General features: G+C 48.8%; 1 protein-coding gene and 1 non-coding gene across 20 annotated transcripts in view; both read right to left on the bottom strand.

Annotated features, from left to right (window-relative positions):
• The window catches only part of TPM3 (tropomyosin 3), a 30581-nt gene extending 21588 nt beyond the window's left edge, over window positions 1–8993 (bottom strand). For 8 of the 19 annotated variants that reach the window (XM_005663360.4, XM_085020918.1, XM_005663358.4 and 5 more), the window contains exons 1-2: window positions 8794–8988; window positions 8055–8180 (exon numbers count right to left, since the gene is read on the bottom strand). In XM_005663360.4, the coding sequence (XP_005663417.1) occupies window positions 8055–8180; window positions 8794–8907 (240 nt within the window). In that variant the 5' untranslated portion in view covers window positions 8908–8988. 19 annotated transcript variants of the gene reach the window in all.
• Window positions 8994–10776: 1783 nt separating this feature from the next.
• On the bottom strand, window positions 10777–10859 carry MIR190B (microRNA mir-190b). The gene has a single exon (NR_038603.1). It is a non-coding gene; the product is annotated as a microRNA mir-190b (primary transcript).
• Window positions 10860–16665: the final 5806 nt, after the last annotated feature.

Below are 16665 nucleotides of genomic sequence, written 5' to 3'. Positions count from 1 at the left end.
GAAGCAATGAATATTCTAACAATCTTAAGTATTAACCTGGAAGGCAGCTGCCTCCCCTCTTTCCCCCAAAGCATTAATTCTCAGCCACTCCCCAGAGAAGCAGCCAAAAAGTAAAAAACAAACAACAACTTACCAACGGGAAGAACCAGGAATACCAATACACCACAAGAGGTCTTTCATTAGGTCTTCAAATTTTAGCAACTGTTACTTTCCTCTCCAGCCTCAAGATCCTCCAAAACCAAAGCCTCAACTCAAGATATCAGCTCCACCTACTAGACTGCACCCTAGACCCTGAAAAGCTCATAGCCTACTATAACAAATCGCCCTTCTAAACAGAAAGTGGTTTCAAGAATCACCCCTCGGCTCATTAACATTTTATGTTCCATCTTTCAGTAGAACAAATATTTACTGAACTTAAACAAAACAAAACACTGTAGTGGATAATTGGGAAAGGAGCAGAGTAACATCACTAGAGACCCCCGGGAATTCATTATTTGGAACTCGGTATCTTGACTCCATCAACCACGCGAACTAGAAACCTTGACAGAAATTGGCACCCCATCAGATTCTCTGCAACATACACTCGCTTATCAGCTCTGCTTGGACGAAGTGTTCTTAACCTGGTCAGCTAGCACTCTTCACACTTCAGCAATAAACGCCTGAATCTGGCATAAGTTCCTGCCTTCCAGGTCATCGTGGAAGCTAGGCAAGTTTTTGTTGATACCTACATTTGCACTAACAGAAGGAGTGAAGTACCATCTCCTCCCCTCCCTCTTCACGTCGACAGAGAGAATGGGTTCAGCAGTTGCAAGGGCTCCCCGTAAGAGGAAAGGGCCCCAGGCCGGAGGATGGGAGGCGGTGCTGTGGCCTCAACCTCCTCCAGGGAGGGCACCGCGCTTCCTCTCGGCCGACTGCTGCCTCATTTCCTGAGCAGGAGGAGGGAGCGGAAAAGCTACCAGCAGGCTAGGCTGGGGGCTTTCCGGCGGGTCCCACCCTCAACCCCCACCCTTTCACCTTAAATTCGGCTCTGCCCCTCCCAGACTGGAGAGGCAGCCACCTACTCTCACCCTTGAGGCCGGAAACCCCAACGAGAGCAAAATCCCCCCCGCCCTCGACGGGGAAGTGGGGGAGGGAGAGGCCGCTTGAGCCCCTCCCCCGGCCGCGCCCGGCTCAGAGCGACTGAATGAATGAGCTGGGAGAAAGGAGGAAAACCACTCCTCAGGCCCGCGAGGCTCAATTCCTTCAAAGGTCACGCCTGTTCGCTCGAGCACCCCGTTCCCCCCTCACCCGCTAGATGTCCAAAGAAGCTGAGCCCCACCCAACCTCCGGGCTCCAACTTCATCACCAAGTATGCTGGCCCTCTAAGGACCGTGCTCGTTCGCAAATATGGGACCTAGTTCGGGGTCCCATCTGCTCCAGCGCCTGCCATTCCCTCACTCGCCTCGCCCTCTCCGTACCTGTTCCCGGGCCCGCCTTTCCCCCTCCACTTCCCGCTGGAGGCGCTCGGCCCTCTCCTCTGCATCATCGGCCTGCTGCTGCAGAACCTGGATCTTGCGCTTCACCGCCTCGATGGTGGTGATTCCAGCCATGGTGCCCACCCAGCTCCTGCTCGCAATCGGGTTCCTGCCTCCTCCGCTCGGCGCTGCAGCCGCTTCTCACCCCTACTTCCGCCTGCTCCGCCCTGAAATACCGGAACTCGCCCACCCGCCCGGACGTGACGCCACCACCGCCGCGCCCTCCCACCGCCAGGCAGGCGGGAAGGCTGTCCACTGGAGGGAGACCAGCCGCGGGGAGCGAAGGGCGGGACCGCTCAGTCGCCCGGGGCGACCGCTCCCAGCATTTTCCTCCAGCAGGCAAAGGGGGGCGGGGTTGGAAAGAGGGAGGGCTACCATGGTAACCGGAAGGCGCGTGGTGATTAAACCTCTCCAGCCGCGGGGCTGGCTGTCCACAATGGTTGGCCTGTGAGGCCCCTTACACACTCGCAGTTGACCCCTCACTTCCCCAGAGCTGATCGGCCACTACTTACCCAGCTGATCCACCACCACTTACCCGCTAGGGCACCCTGTGTACCTCTCCACCATATACCCCATAAAGGCTTCCAAACAGGTACTAAGAAAAAACCTGGTCTTTCTGTGCCTCATCTTCAAAAGAGCCCAGATATCCAGTCTCCTTTCAAAGGCTGCTCAGGTAGGTTCTTTCCCATTTCCTAAAAGTCGATGAAGGGGATTAATGGGGGATGAAGAGATGGGCAGGTTGACAACGCTATCTATTTGGCATCAAGTTTTTTTTTTGTTTTGTTTTTTGTTTTTGTCTTTTTGCCTTTTCTAGGGCCGGTCTCACAGCATATGGAGGTTCCGAGGCTAGGGGTCGAATCGGAGCTATAGCCGCCGGCCTACGCCAGAACCACAGCAACGCTGGATCCGAGCCGCGTCTGCAACCTACACCACAGCTCTCGGCAACGCTGGATCCTTAACCCACTGAGCAAGGTCAGGGACTGAACCCACAACCTCATGGTTCCTAGTCGGATTCGTTAACCACTGCGCCACAAGGGGGACTCCATCTGTTTGGCATCAGTTTTGAACATAAGTGTTCTATTTAAAATACAGGTGTTAAGTTTTCCTCATGGCTCCTAGTCGGATCCTTAATCCGACTAGTATCCGTGAGGATGCGAGTTCTATCCCTGGCCTCGCTCAGTGGGTTAAGTGATCTGCCTTGCTGTCACAGACACGGCAGGGACTGGGTGCTGTTGCGCCTCTGGCGAAGGCTGGCAGCTATAGCTCTGATTGGACCCCTATCCTGGGAACTTCCATATGCCACAGGTGCAGCCCTGAAAAGCAAAAGTTAAAGCATAAAGTACTGGTCTTTTTCCCTGTTACTTTTGAGAGTCACTAGACACCAGTGATTTACCAACTGGCCGGATTCTCCAGACCTTGAATGATTCAGGACCTGGTAATTAATCATCACTTTACAATTCCTTTTGTAGGTGGGGAAGGTATTTTATGCCCCATTTTATTAGGAAAGTATCCTCTGTTAGGGACTACTGTTACCAGATCCTTTGTGCAACAGCAAGATGTGACTACTTGAAAAACTATAGTCCTGTGGAACCCAACCTCCGTTCTGTGTCATAACTTTCACCAATTTCACTGCCACTTCTGCTTCCAGGTCCTCCAAGGCATCATTTATGAATTAGAAACTGCTTCTGTAGGATTTTTAGAAGCACAGAAGTAAAGAGACTTTAGAATTTTTTTCTTCCCACTTGTTTCTTTGTATTCCTCCCACCTTCTCAGTAAGTAATAGTAATAAATCTCTCCTGTGGTGCAGCTCTCTTTTCCTCTAGAGAATTAGAGTGTAGAACAGGATCTAAAATTAAGAATCCTGGAGTTCCCGTTGTGGTGCAGTGGAAATGAATCCGACTGGTATCCATGAGGATGCAGGTTTGATCCCTGGCCTCACTCAGTGGGTTGAGGAGCGGGTGTTGCGGTGACCTATAGTGTAGGTCACAGATGTGGCTCAGATCCCATGTTGCTGCGGCTGTGTTATAGGTCAGCAACTGTAGCTCCAATTCAGCCCCCAGCCTGGGAACTTCTTATGCCATGGGTGCGGCCCTAAAAAGCAAAAATAGATAAATAAATAAAATGAAGAATCCTAACCCTCAAAGGACTGATAGGCAAGGCAGGTGCTGCCTGGTTCTGAAGTTACTCCCACCAGCAGCTCTATCTTCCTAGCTCCATTTAGAAATACTGAACATTGAGACTATCCAGAGGAAACAGAAACAACTCAGACAACAAGTAATTTGCTTGACAGAGTAACCTGTACATTTTGATTTCCTCTCCCAGGAATTGGAAAGAAAGAGCAGTGTTTAAAGCCTCAGTAAACTCTGCCCTGATGGCCTAAGAATTTTTCGAAAACTCTCTTTGGAGAAATCTGATGAGAAGGACTGTGGAAACAAAAATGAAACTTGGTCATTCTCCATACTGATCAGCAGCGGCCACTATTCCATCCCACTCACCCACCCTTTGCCCTAGTGAAAAAGCAGAAGACCTCATTTTAGACAAACCAAAGGAGTGTTGAGAGCACCACTGCATTCCTGAGGCTGGTAGATTTGAACAGATAATCTTCTCTTGATCCAGGGAAACAGGTGGATTGACTCCTAATGGCCTTTAAAAGCATGATGGATGGGCAGCAAGGGGCCCAGGGCTATTGTTTTCCTAGTGACCAACAATACATCAACAGGTGTATCTGTCCATCCTGTCCCTCTTCTCCCCATCCCTTCCACCTCTTGTCCTTAAAAAAGGGCGTTGGAGTTCCCGTCATGGCTCAGCGGTAATGAACCCAACTGGTATCTGTGAGGACACGGGTTAGATCCATGGCCTTGCTCACTGGGTTAAAAAGGATCCCGTGTTGCCAGGAGCTGTGGTGTCAGTTGCAGACCGCGGCTCAGACCCTGCATTGCTGTGGCTGTGGCATAGGCCAGCAGCTACAGCTCCCATTTGATCTCTAGCCTAGGAACTTGCATATGCTGTGAGGGGGGCCCTAAAAATAAATAAATAAAGACAAAAAAGTAAAAATTAAAAAATAAAACTGAAAAAGAGTGTTATGACTCATGTCCTCACTGCTGAACTCCTCTTTCCCCTTGTTTTACCTTCAACACCTTCTGATTTCATCTCAGATTAAAAGTACCTTAGACATAGTTGCACAACAGTGTGAATGTGCTTACTGCCACTGCCTGTACGCTTAAACATGGTTAAAATGGCAAATTTTGTGCTATGTATATTTTTCCACAATTAAAAAACAAACAAAAAGAACTTAGATGAACTCAGGGAGGAAAGAAGTGAAGTTTGGACTGACCTTGCCACACCCTTGCCCTTTCTTTGTTCAAGGATTCCTAGTAAATCCTACACTTTCCAAAAAGACTTCTCAGATAACCAGAACTCCCCGGGTAAACAAGCAGTTATTGACTCCCTCCTCCTTTTGTCCTCTTACATCTACATCAAAGTAAGATGCTCTGTTTACTTGTTTATTCATCTCAAGGGCAGAAGCTGAGCAGTGAACTCCCTTCTTATCGGGCAGAGCATCTTCCCCTCAAAGACGCATATATTAGGTTGCTAAGACCCTGACCCTGCTCTCTAATTTAAAGCTGTTGCCTCCCTATATAGCACTTTCCCCAGGTCTATAAACCCCTCGCTTTCCTTCTTTGACCCTTTGAGGTTGGAGTCAGCAAACATTTTCTGTAAAAGGCCAGTTAGTAAATATTTCTGTTTTTGCGGCCCATAGGGTTTGGCTACCATTCCCTTGTAGAGAGAAAGCCAGTAGACAATATGTAAATGAATGGGGAAGGCAATGTTCCAATACAATTTTGTACAAAAAAAAAAAAAATGTTGGTGGGAGTTCCCATCGTGGAGCAGTGGTTAACGAATCCCACTGGGAACCATGAGGTTCAGGTTCGATCCCTGGCCTTGCTCAGTGGGTGAAGGATCTGGCGTTGCCGTGAGCTGTGGTGTAGGTTGCAGACGTGGCTCGGATCCCAAATTGCTGTGGCTGTGGCGTAGGCCAGTGGCTACAGCTCCGATTTGACCCCTAGCTTGGGAACCTCCATATGCCGTGGGACTGGCCCTAGAAAAGGCAAAAAGACAAAAACGAACAACAACAACAACAAAAAAAACCAGGCTGTGGTAGGATTTACCCCACAGGTGGTAGTTTGCTGAACCCACCTTTGAGAAAAGGAAACTTTCTTCCTGTTTCCATCTTAACCTGGACTGGAGTTCCCTTGTGGTTCAAGGGGTTAAGGATCTAGTGTTGTTACTGCTGTGGCTCAGGTTTGATCCCTGCCCAGGAACTTCCGTATGCCATGGTCTTGGCCGAAAAGAGAGGGAAAGAGAGAAGTTTCTTTCAAATGACTATGCTGAGTAGACTCTATCTATGTTGGGACTAACATGTATGTAGGTGTGCGTAAGGACAGACAGAATTCATCCCCAGCAAATTCCTTTACCAGTGATACTGCTGTATTGTCTAGAACCTCTGTGTCACTCTTTCTCCCCAAAGGCCTCGAGTTAGACTTGTTTGTTCTTTTCATGGCTCCTGGAAACACCTCCTCAAGCTCACACACTAGATATTTCGGCCTAAAAACTTTCCCAGAGAGCTGTTACTCAACATTTCACAACATTGTTATTAACCTGACATTGTGCCAGTTTGTGAAAACTTACCCCCATGCTCATTTATTAGCCCCAGAGAGCCTGGAGCTCCTCTTGTGGCTTGGCAGGTTAAAAACCCAGCTAGTAACTATGAGGATGTAGGTTCAATCCCTGGCCTCTCACTTAGTGGGTTAAAGGATTGGGCGTTGCCAAGAGCTACAGTGTAGACTGCTGATGCACCTTGGATCCTGCATTGCTGGTGGCTGTGGTGTAGGCCGGCAGCTGGAACTCTGATTCAACCCCTAGCCTGGAAACTTCTACATGCCTCTGATGTGGCCCTAAAAAAAGACAATAAAATAAAATAAAATAAAATAACCAGAAAGCTCTATCCATTCATACCTAGAACTCAGGTGAGGCAGCTCCAGCAGACCATCAAGCGCTTGCCTGAAGTCCTAGGAGTAACCAGTGTTGTTTGCAGTTTTTCCAAGAAGGGAGAATTAATAGTTTACAGTGGCCTAAACTTTTGGAAACTAGGAACATGTATAGTGTATATGATGTGCTTTGGTGTCTCTGACCTCTGGCATGAGGTATTCAACAACCCACACCCACCTCCCCAGGCCATTAAAAGTGGCAGAAAGCCAAAGAGGAGATCAGAAACCTAATAGCAAAGAGGCTGAATGTGAGGATCCAAAAACATCTCTCTAGCTGTTGTTCAAAACCAAATGTGATTTTATAAAAACACATGCTCCTATTTTCCTATTAACTCAATACTGAGATTTGACTGTATTGCCATCAATACTGGGACATTCTTTTATTGCTGTTAAGATTCCTATGTTACTTTTCTTCCAAAAGTCTTTTCTGTGTAGTCTCTAATTTATCTTTGTGGTAAACGTCAAGGTTGAAGATGAAGGAAAGTAGGTGGTTATAAGATAACATGAAGTGGAAAAGAAAATTTATTTTATTTCCAAATGGGAAAATTCAGACCTAGAGAAGCTAAGTGATTTAGCCAAGGTAACAGATTAAGATACGGTGGTGACATCTTTACACCCTAAGAGTCCTTATTTCTATTATGGTCTATCATTCTAGGATTCTCTCTGCTGCTCTATAGGCAATGCTTTTTTTTTTTTTTTTTTTTTTTAAGGGCTGCACCCATGGTACATGGAGGTTCCCAAGCTAGGGGTCTAATTGGAGCTATAGCTGCCGGCCTATGCAACAGTCACAGCAATGCAGGATCTGAGCCTTGTCTGCGACCTACACCACAGCTCATGGCAACACTGGATCCTTAACCCACTGAGTGAGGCCAGGGATCGAACCCAAAACCTCACGGTTTCTAGTCAGATTCGTTTCCCCTGTGCCACGACAGGAACTCCCTCTATAGGCAATGCTTTCTATGGCATGCTGTGGTGTAAGGGCAGATGCTCACACTGGCCAAGATAAATAAACCCATATAGGGCCAGGGTCATTGTGACCTCCTTTGTCCAATTGTGAAATCTGAGCTGGCTTTGCTGGGCAGTTGAGAGATGAGAGTTCCCCTATTAATACACATATCTACGTGCCAATCCTTGGACACAAAAGCTAAGAATGTGGCATGGGGGAGGAGGTGGGATAAGTGATAGCAGTCTGGACTTGGAGTCCCCTCCCTTTGTCCAGTTCTTGGGAAAGATAATTAAATTCCCAGATCAGGGGTAAGAAACATGAGATATTTACACATCTTGAAGAAAGGACGTATATACCATTACAAGGGTATGCCAGCATGTATATACCATTGCAAGGGTATGCCAGCATATGCAAAATTGTATGTGGGTATCTATGTTGTGTGAATCCACAAGTGTGTATATGTCCAAGTGTATTTAGAATTTAGTCATTAACACGAAGATCTATGTGTGTAGATTAAACCCACCTCCCTGTTTCTTTCATACTCACATCAGCTGCTTTCTTCTCTGCCAGCTCCAGCTTCTCCTGGGCATCCTTCAGAGCTTCAGAATATTTGTCCAGCTCATCCTCTGTCCCTTTTAGTTTCTTCTGCATGGCTGCCAGCTCATCTTCCAGCTATAAAAGCCCCAAGAGTCACACACAAGACACACATACACAGCACTGTAGACTCAGACTCTGGGCTCTTGAGGTCTGACAGATTCCTGAGCTTAGCCTCTATGTCACCATTCTCAGAGAGACATACTTTCTCCCTAGTCAGTTTCAGCCAACTTCCCCAGGGGTTCTGCTATGGCCTTGGCCTGTGACCTTGTGATCTCTGACCCTAAGATGACCAAGCCATGCTAGATTTTCATTAAGACCTTGGGAGGATAAATATCTTAGGGTATGGGTGTCTGTGCCTCCACTTGGGGGTAAAGGGATGCTGTGTGCCAAGCTCCCACCTTTTCCTCTAGAAATCAGGGATTCTTCCAAAATGTGATCCAATCCCACTTACATCCAGCAGGCACACTGTGGCTCAGAAGGACCATTGACTTTCCCAAGGTCACAGGGGCAGTCTGAGGCAGGTACCCTAGATGTCCTCTGTCTACCCAGTGAGACTGGAGAGGAAGAGGAGTCCCTCCCACCCAAAGGATGAGCTGGCACCAGAGGTCACTGCCTTTCCCGTGAAAACTCTTTCCCATCACACAGTCTTGTTCACCAGCAGGTGAGAGAGACCAAAGCCACGGCTTACCTGTTTACTTCTCTCTTCTGCCTGCTTTTGCTCAGCTTCGGCTTGCTCTGCCCGATCCAGAGCATTCTCCTTGTCCAACTTCAGCATCTGCATCTTTTTCTTGATGGCCTCCATCTTGAGCAGCGGCCGTGGGTGAGCTCACCTGCGAACACTGGAGAACTGGAGACGAGGGCAAGGAAGGAGGGGCTGCTGGCTGAGGGACTAGTTCCCCAGACTTGAGCCTTTATCTCTGCCCATGGCTCCACCTCCTGTTCCTAATATGGTCTTCCCAGCTCCCTCCACCCTATCATTGTTCTCCTAGGGGAACACAGGGTGAGACACTTTGATGGACTGACATCACTAGCAAAGAAAAATGGGGGAACAGCTGAGGCTGATTTTAGACAATGGAAAGTGGGGGAAGGGACAGGGTTCTCCCTGACTCTGAAACTTTCCACTCACTCTGGGCAACTCCATGGGTATTTTAAAAGAGCAGAGAGAAGGGAGGGGTGGAACATTAAAATAAAGACGGGTACTTTGGCAATTCTAGAATGGTAGTTTTCACCCCAAGGGTCTCAGTCGCTCCTCATCGTTCCCCTTACTCCCAGACTGTGTTGGATGCTAATCACATTCCACTGGTTGAGTGTTGTATTGTGATTCCTGGTATTCAGGGAGCTGAAACCACAGTGAAGAGGGGAGGTCACTCCTGATCCTTGACAATTCCCCCAGATCCCCAGATCAAATGACTGAACTATTCTGAGAGTCTCTAGTTGGCAGGAAGACATCATCCCTCCCCCTTAAGAGCCACAGGGGTGGAGTAACGGGATAGGGGTGAGCTCTGGAAGGCCATCCCGGAGCTTCAAGCAGGTGGGGCGGGGGAGAGAAGAGTAAGGGATGGTCTGAGTAATCCAGATAGGATCATGTCCTCATTTCCTCACAGAGATCTTTAAATAGAACGTTTATACCCACAAGTCTGTGTTGTTCTCTACTCTTCTCCTCCCCCTCTGCTCCTTTCTTAACTCCCCCCCACTCATCAGCATCATTGTCATCATTACCAGCTCTCTTCTCCCTGGCTTGGTTCCAGGCCATGTTCATTCTTCCACTTGGAGCCTTGCTACGGACAGGTGGCAACTGATCCCAGACGCTGGCAGCAGCATACAATCTGAGAAGATGCCTCCCTGTTCTTGTCACTGTTCAAGGTGACAAGAGCAATCAGGGAAGAACATAAATGGCTCTAATTAGTCATTATGTCAAGAATAGATGGGTAGTATTTTTTTTTTTCTTTTTAGGGCCGCACCTGCAACATATGGAAGTTCCCAGGCTAGGGGTCAAATCAGAGCTGCAGCTGCCAGCCTACACCACAGTCACAGCAATGCAGGATCCAAGCCGAGTCTGCGACCAGCACCACAGCTCACAGTGACACACTGAGCGAGGCTAGGGATCGAACCCGCATCCTCATGGATACTAGTTGGGTTCATTACTGCTGAGCCACAGTGGGAACTCCTAGATGGGTAGTATTAATACTAGGACCCAACAATGGGGTGAATGAAATACCCACCAGCACGGAGGGCAGAGCTGGAATCCACTCAGGAGAGCTTCCAGTCACTGGAGGTAGATATGGAGATAGACAAACAGCTGACTCTTGAAGGAAAGCAGAAAAGCCAAAGACCCCTACTATGGGAAGGGGAACAAGAGAGTCCTAGGTGCAGGAGGCAGCGGATAGTAAAGTGGTGGTGGTGGGGGTTGAATAAGGAGGAGAAAAATACAAGGACAGGAGAAAATCAGAGCCATATCCCTTCTAGTACAAGGTAAAGATAGAGGAAGATGTGACACTCAAAAAACTCCAGCTCTCTCCTGCTCCCACAGTGGCCTTCCAGTTTCAGACTGCAATCCACATAGGTTGCAGCCACTGATCTTCCAAAAGTGTTCTGGAGAGAAAAGGTTCCTTAAAGAAGACAGGAGCCCCAGAGCCTCAGAGGTTGAGGTGGGAAAGCGTATGATGCCGAATTGCCTACTGCTGTAAGAATATGTTTGACATTTAGTTGGTTCCTAATTAAACAACCCAATATCAAACATATCACACAGAAGCAGGCAGGAGAGCTTTGGGCGTCATCTGCCTTCCTCCCCACTGCGGAGAAAAGGACAGAGCAGGGACACCAGGCACCAAGCACGGCTAGATGGAAAGCCACCTACTTGGGGAAGGGCACGGATCCCTGCTCTTTGCCTCCCAAGACAGTCGGCTCTTACTCATCTGCTCTCCGTGCCATCCTTGTCTCGGCTCCTCTCCTACCAGCGCCTGGCCTTTGCTGGATCACGTTGGCCTAAACCAGGAAGAATCTCTGGCAGAACTCCACATCCGGCACCTATTCTTCCCAAGACTCCAGCACCGAGCTTCTCCCCCTGATGTCACGGCCCCAGTGCCCAGAGGATCAGAAGTGTCAGCAGCTCCTTGTCAACCTCGCCACCTGCTCTCCCCAACTTGGCTCCAGCTGCCCCAAGGCTTTCCGGGAGTGGGGGTGGGGGACTTGTACATCCTGCGTTACCTTTCCAATACCCCCACAAGGCTGCCAAAGGCCTTTCGGGGGACACCTTCCTGGAACGCTCTGCTCTTAAGTACTCCAGATAAGTAGCCATGAGTAATTTCCAGAAGGCTTGGCTCCTTCTTCCCACCATCATGTCCCTTCTCACCTTTTCCCCATGTCCTCCAGGCATCCTCCTTAAAGTCACCCTTGGATGTCCAGAAGAGAAGAGTGACTTTTCTCACTAGCAGCCTCCAGCCTGGGCTCCAGAGAAGACTTAGGGTCTCTCCCACCTTGCAGAATTGAAACTGAGACCTTAGGAGGTCAAGGTGAGGGAGGAAACCCCCTTTGCCAGGACACAGCCTGCAGTCCTCAGGACACTCAACCTCTTCTGAGGCTTTTTACAACGTGAGCTCCTGGGCTGGCTTCTGTAAGGGTCTTCCCTCACAGGGATCCAGTCTGGTGCTTGTTTTTCTAGAAGATTTTTTTCTTCTAAAGAGAATCAGGTCTGTCGAATGTCATGTGGCAGGCAGATGCTTCTCTCTACGGTGGCAGAAAGGAGCCCGAGTTATAGCTGCACTGGTGGGGAGAGGGGCTTGGGTGGAAGTGTAGGGGTGGGAGGAGGGTGCCCAGCTTTAGCCCCCAGGCCTGTTCCATGTGTCCTTGTTCCCATTAATCCGGACAACCCCCCCCCCAACACACACACACACACACACACACACACAAACACATATGCCAACTCGACAGTGCCCTTGATCTAGATCGATAGCTTGTCCCAAGCCCCAGTCAATTCCTATTGTGTGGCTCTTGCCTTCCAGGGAAAGACTAGCAAATGGGCATACAAGCCCCAAGGTAGGCACCTGTCGTGTTGTCTTATGTCCTTGTTCCTTTATGGCTTTCGTTTTGTGTGTAATTTTTACTTTTTGACCTTCCTTTTTACCCTTAACCCCACCCCCGCAAACCTCCGCAAGTTCTAGTTCCCTGCTCTGGGAAGGGAACTGACCAGAGACTAGAGGGAGAGAGGCTGGGAAAGGGACTGGCAGGAATTGAAAGGACTTTAGTGTTTGGGACACTAGGGCAACAGAGGCAGAGACTGGAAATACTGATGTCGGGGAGGCACAGCGCTCTTAGGAGACTGACAGGATGGCTGGTCTTGGTGGAAACCTCACATGGCCTCTGAGGAAATCTTTCTAGTTCTCCTAGGAAGTAACTTCTGTGCAGCCTTTTTGAACAAGGCTGACCATCTTGAGCCTGAGGAGGTGGGTAAGGCACCAGCCACAGAGGGAAAAGGGGCTGGATGGGTATGATGGGGTGAACTACTCAGTTGATGTGATGAGAGTGGACAGAGCAGGCAGAGAGGATCAAAGGAGATGGGCTCCGTGGGGGGCCGGCCTGCCAATACTGGAGCCAGCCAGGCACTGACAAGCCCTGGGGAGAGAGGCCAAGGTCAGGGATCAAAGCAGAGGGGGTGGGGCATTCTGTAGGTCCAAAAAAGGGTTGGTGAGGGAGTGTGGTGGGAGGTGGGGGGCAGCCAGGTAATGGAGAAGAAATAAAACTATCATAGGGCAGGAAGACATCATTATGGGTTATCATTCATTGGATGTTATATACCACTTCTCCATTAATTGCTTTATATAATCCCCACGGTAATTCAATGAGGGAGGCATTATCTCCGTTTTACATAGTTAAAAAACCCTGTGACCCAGAAAGTTAAAGTTACTTGCTTAAGGCCACGTAGGCAGTAAGAGAGAGCCAGGATTCAAACCCAGATCTGCCATGTGAAAGCCTGCTCTCCTGACACCAGGCTATGCTGCCATAGGTAAGTGGCAGGGACAGCTGGGAGAGAGATACAGGGGATGATGAAAGACAGGAGGGAGATGGACCTGCAGGGAACAGAGTGTGAGGAACAGGCAGAAGGAATGGGAGACCCAGTCATGTTTGTGGGTCAAATCCAGGACACACATGTGTGATGTTGTCTCCTACAAAATTCTTATTATACCTGTCATGATGTGTTCAACGCTTGTCTCCCCCACCAGCCTGTGAACTCCATGTCTTTTTTTTTTTTTTTTTTTTTTTTTGTCTTTTTGCTATTTCTTGGGCTGCTCCCGCAGCATATGGATGTTCCCAGGCTAGGGGTCGAATCGGAGCTCTAGCCGCCAGCCTACGCCAGAGCCACAGCAACGTGGGATCCGAGCCGCGTCTGCGACCTACACCACAGCTCTCGGCAATGCCGGATCCTTAACCCACTGAGCAAGGCCAGGGATTGAACCCTCAACCTCATGGTTCCTAGTCGGATTCGTTAACCACTGTGCCACGACAGGAACTCCTCCATGTCTTGTTTGGTGCACAACTCAGGAGTAGTTATTGACTAAAGATAAGAGGGGAGTTCCCGTCGTGGCGCAGTGGTTAACGAATCTGCCTAGGAACCATGAGGTTGAGGGTTCAATCCCTGGTCTTGCTCAGAGGGTTAAGGATCCGGCGTTGCCGTGAGCTGTGGTGTAGGTCGCAGACATGGCTCGGATCCCACGTTGCTGTGGCTCTGGCGTAAGCTGGCGGCTACAGCTCCAATTAGACCCCTAGCCTGGGAATCTCCACATGCCGCTGGAGTGGCCCAAGAAATAGCAAAAAGACAAAAAAAAAAAAAAAAAGAAAGAAAGAAAGAAAGAAAGATAAGAGGGCTTTGGAAGCAGGGCTGATGGGGGCTGGAAGACGAATGAATATATAGGACAGAAAGAGGGACAGGTCTGGAATGGAGAATGACATTTGAGCTGCATAAAGGGGCTAGCCAGGGGGTCAGTAGGGACACTGTGCAGGGCTTGGATCACAGGGAAATCTCCTAAGAAGGAAAAGGGAGGATACGTATTGTGTGCCACACACTGGGCTTGCTCTCTGTATACCTTATCTTATTTAATCCTCATAACGATCCTGTGGGATGGGTATTAGTATCCCCATTTAAAAAAATTTTTATGGCCATGGCCATGGCATATGGAAGTTTCCAGGTGACAGATCAAATCCAAGCCACAGCTACAGCCTACACTGCAGCTGCAGCAACACCAGATCCTTTAATCCACTGTGCTGGCTGAGGTCAAAACTGCACCTCCACAGGGACCTGAGCCGCAGCAGTTGGAGTCCTTTTTTCTTTTCTTTTTATGGCTGCACCTGTGGCATATGGAAGTTCCCAGGCTAGGGGTCGTATTGGAGCTGCAACTTCACCTTCGCCACAGCCACTGCAACATAAGATCCGAGTCACCACAGCCACTGCAACATAAGATCCGAGCCACATCTGTGATCTATGCTGCAGCTTGTGGCAACACTGGATCCTTAACCCACTGAGAGAGGCCAGAGATCAAACCCGCATGCTCACGGATACTATGTCAGGTTCTTAACCTGCTGAGCCACGACAGGAAACTCCGTATTTAATTCTTGATCCCCTGCAGCACAGCAGCAACTCCATTATTATTCCCATTTTCAGGAGAGAATATTGCGGCTCAGAGAAGTAACATACACACGGTGACACAACAATTATGATGTGAAGCCAGACTTTGAACACACACTTGACTCCAAAGAGTGTGCTCTTCTCTTTATATCCTGCTGCCTTTCTGCGTCTCATCAGTGGGCTGTGTAGAGGGAGAGGAAGACACTTGGACAGCTGAGATGAAAAATGCGTATTGAGGGAGTTCCCTGGTGGCTCAGCAGGTTAAGGATCTGGCATTGTCACTGCTGTGGCTTGGGTTCAGTCCTTGGTCTGGGGACTTCCACATGCCACAGGCGCAGCCAAAAAAAAGGGGGGGGGAATGCATATTAGTGGGACAGACTAATTTGCAGCAGGGACAGAACCACAGGGAACTGACTTTAGGAAATGATCACTATGGAAACAATGAGTAACCAAGGAGAACATAGATGGCAAGGTGAGGGAACTGGGAAAAGTATGTATGACGGTAATACATCAGAGAGTGATGGTGTGTTCCTGCACCTGTTACTGGATGCAAAATAGGAGTCTCTCTGGCTTGAGATATCATTTGTACTTAAAGATCTCAGTAAGATTCTCTCTTAAAAAAAAAAAAAAGACTCTCTGTGGCCTATAGGTGCATAGGAGTAATCAGCACTTTTCAAGAGTTCTCTTGTGGCTCAGTGGGTTAAGTCACTGGCACCATCACTGCATTGGCTCAGGTCGCTGCTATGGTACGGGTTCAGTCCCTGATCCCAGAACTTCTGCATGTCACGAGTGCAGCCAACGAAGAAAAAAAAAAAAAATCAATACTTTTCAGCATTTTGAATGCATTTAGATTTAGCATGCGCTTTCTAGTCTCCCATAAATCCCACCATTCCTTATTCCCTCATATCTGTATTATCTGCCTGACACCTGAAGGTACTTGAGTTTAGAACCCAGTCATTTTGCAGAGGTGGGAATTCAAGCAGAAGTCAGAGACCTGGCGTTCCCATTGTGGCTCAGCGGAAACAGATCTGACTAGTATCCACGTGGAGGCAGGTTCCACCCAGCATTGCCGTGAGCAGTGGTGTAGGTCGCAGATGTGGCTTGGATCTGGCATTGCTGTGGCTGTGGTGTAGGCTGGCGCTACAGCTCTGATTTGGCCCCTAGCCTGGGAATCTCCATATGCCACAGGTGTGGTCCTTCAAAAAAAAAAAAAAAAAGAAGAAGAAAAAAATCGAAGACACTTGGGAGTTCCTTTTGTAAAGGCACAGGGGAAAAAAGAATACAACTAGTAACCATGAGCATGAGGGTTTAATCCCTGGCCTCCATCAGTGGTCAAGGATCTGGTGTCATGAGTTGCGGTGTAGGTCACAGATGCGGCTTGGATCCTGCATTATGCTGGCTGTGGTGTAGGCCAGCAGCTGTAGCTCCGATTCGACCCCTAGCCTGGGAACTTCCACATGCTGTGTAGAAAAAGAAAAAAAAAAAAAAAGAGATAGAGACTTGTACACGGTTTCACAATAACTGGCAGAGTTGAAACCTAAAATCCAGGCCTCCTGACATCAAGCACCACAGTGCCTGTGGATTAATAGCCATGTTCAGAGCTATCTGTCCAAGTATGTAGAAATTACCAGTGGAAATGAGATCTGAGAGGTGGTAAGCAAAATCTAGGATGCTATATCAGGATTATGGCACCTGGGAGTTCCTCTTGTGGCTCAGGGGGTTAAGGACCCGACGTTGTTTCTGTGAGGATGTGAGTCTGATTCCTGGCCTCACTCATTGGGTTAAGGATCTGGCGTTGCCCCAAGCTGCGGTGTAGACTGCAGAATGTGGCTCGGATCTGGCGTTGCTGTGTCTGTGGTGTAGGCCTCAGGTGAAGTTCGGGAACTTCCATATGCCGCAGGTGCAGCCGTGAAAAGAAAAAAAAAAGATTACTTTTTCTTT

The sequence above is a fragment of the Sus scrofa genome, chromosome 4 (assembly GCF_054392235.1).
Source record: "Sus scrofa isolate SSC_HxYL_T2T_F1_AM1 chromosome 4, Sscrofa_HxYL_maternal_Yorkshire_Landrace_v2.0, whole genome shotgun sequence".
NCBI classification, from domain to species: domain Eukaryota; kingdom Metazoa; phylum Chordata; class Mammalia; order Artiodactyla; family Suidae; genus Sus; species Sus scrofa.
This window is presented reverse-complemented; position numbering and strand designations above follow the sequence as displayed.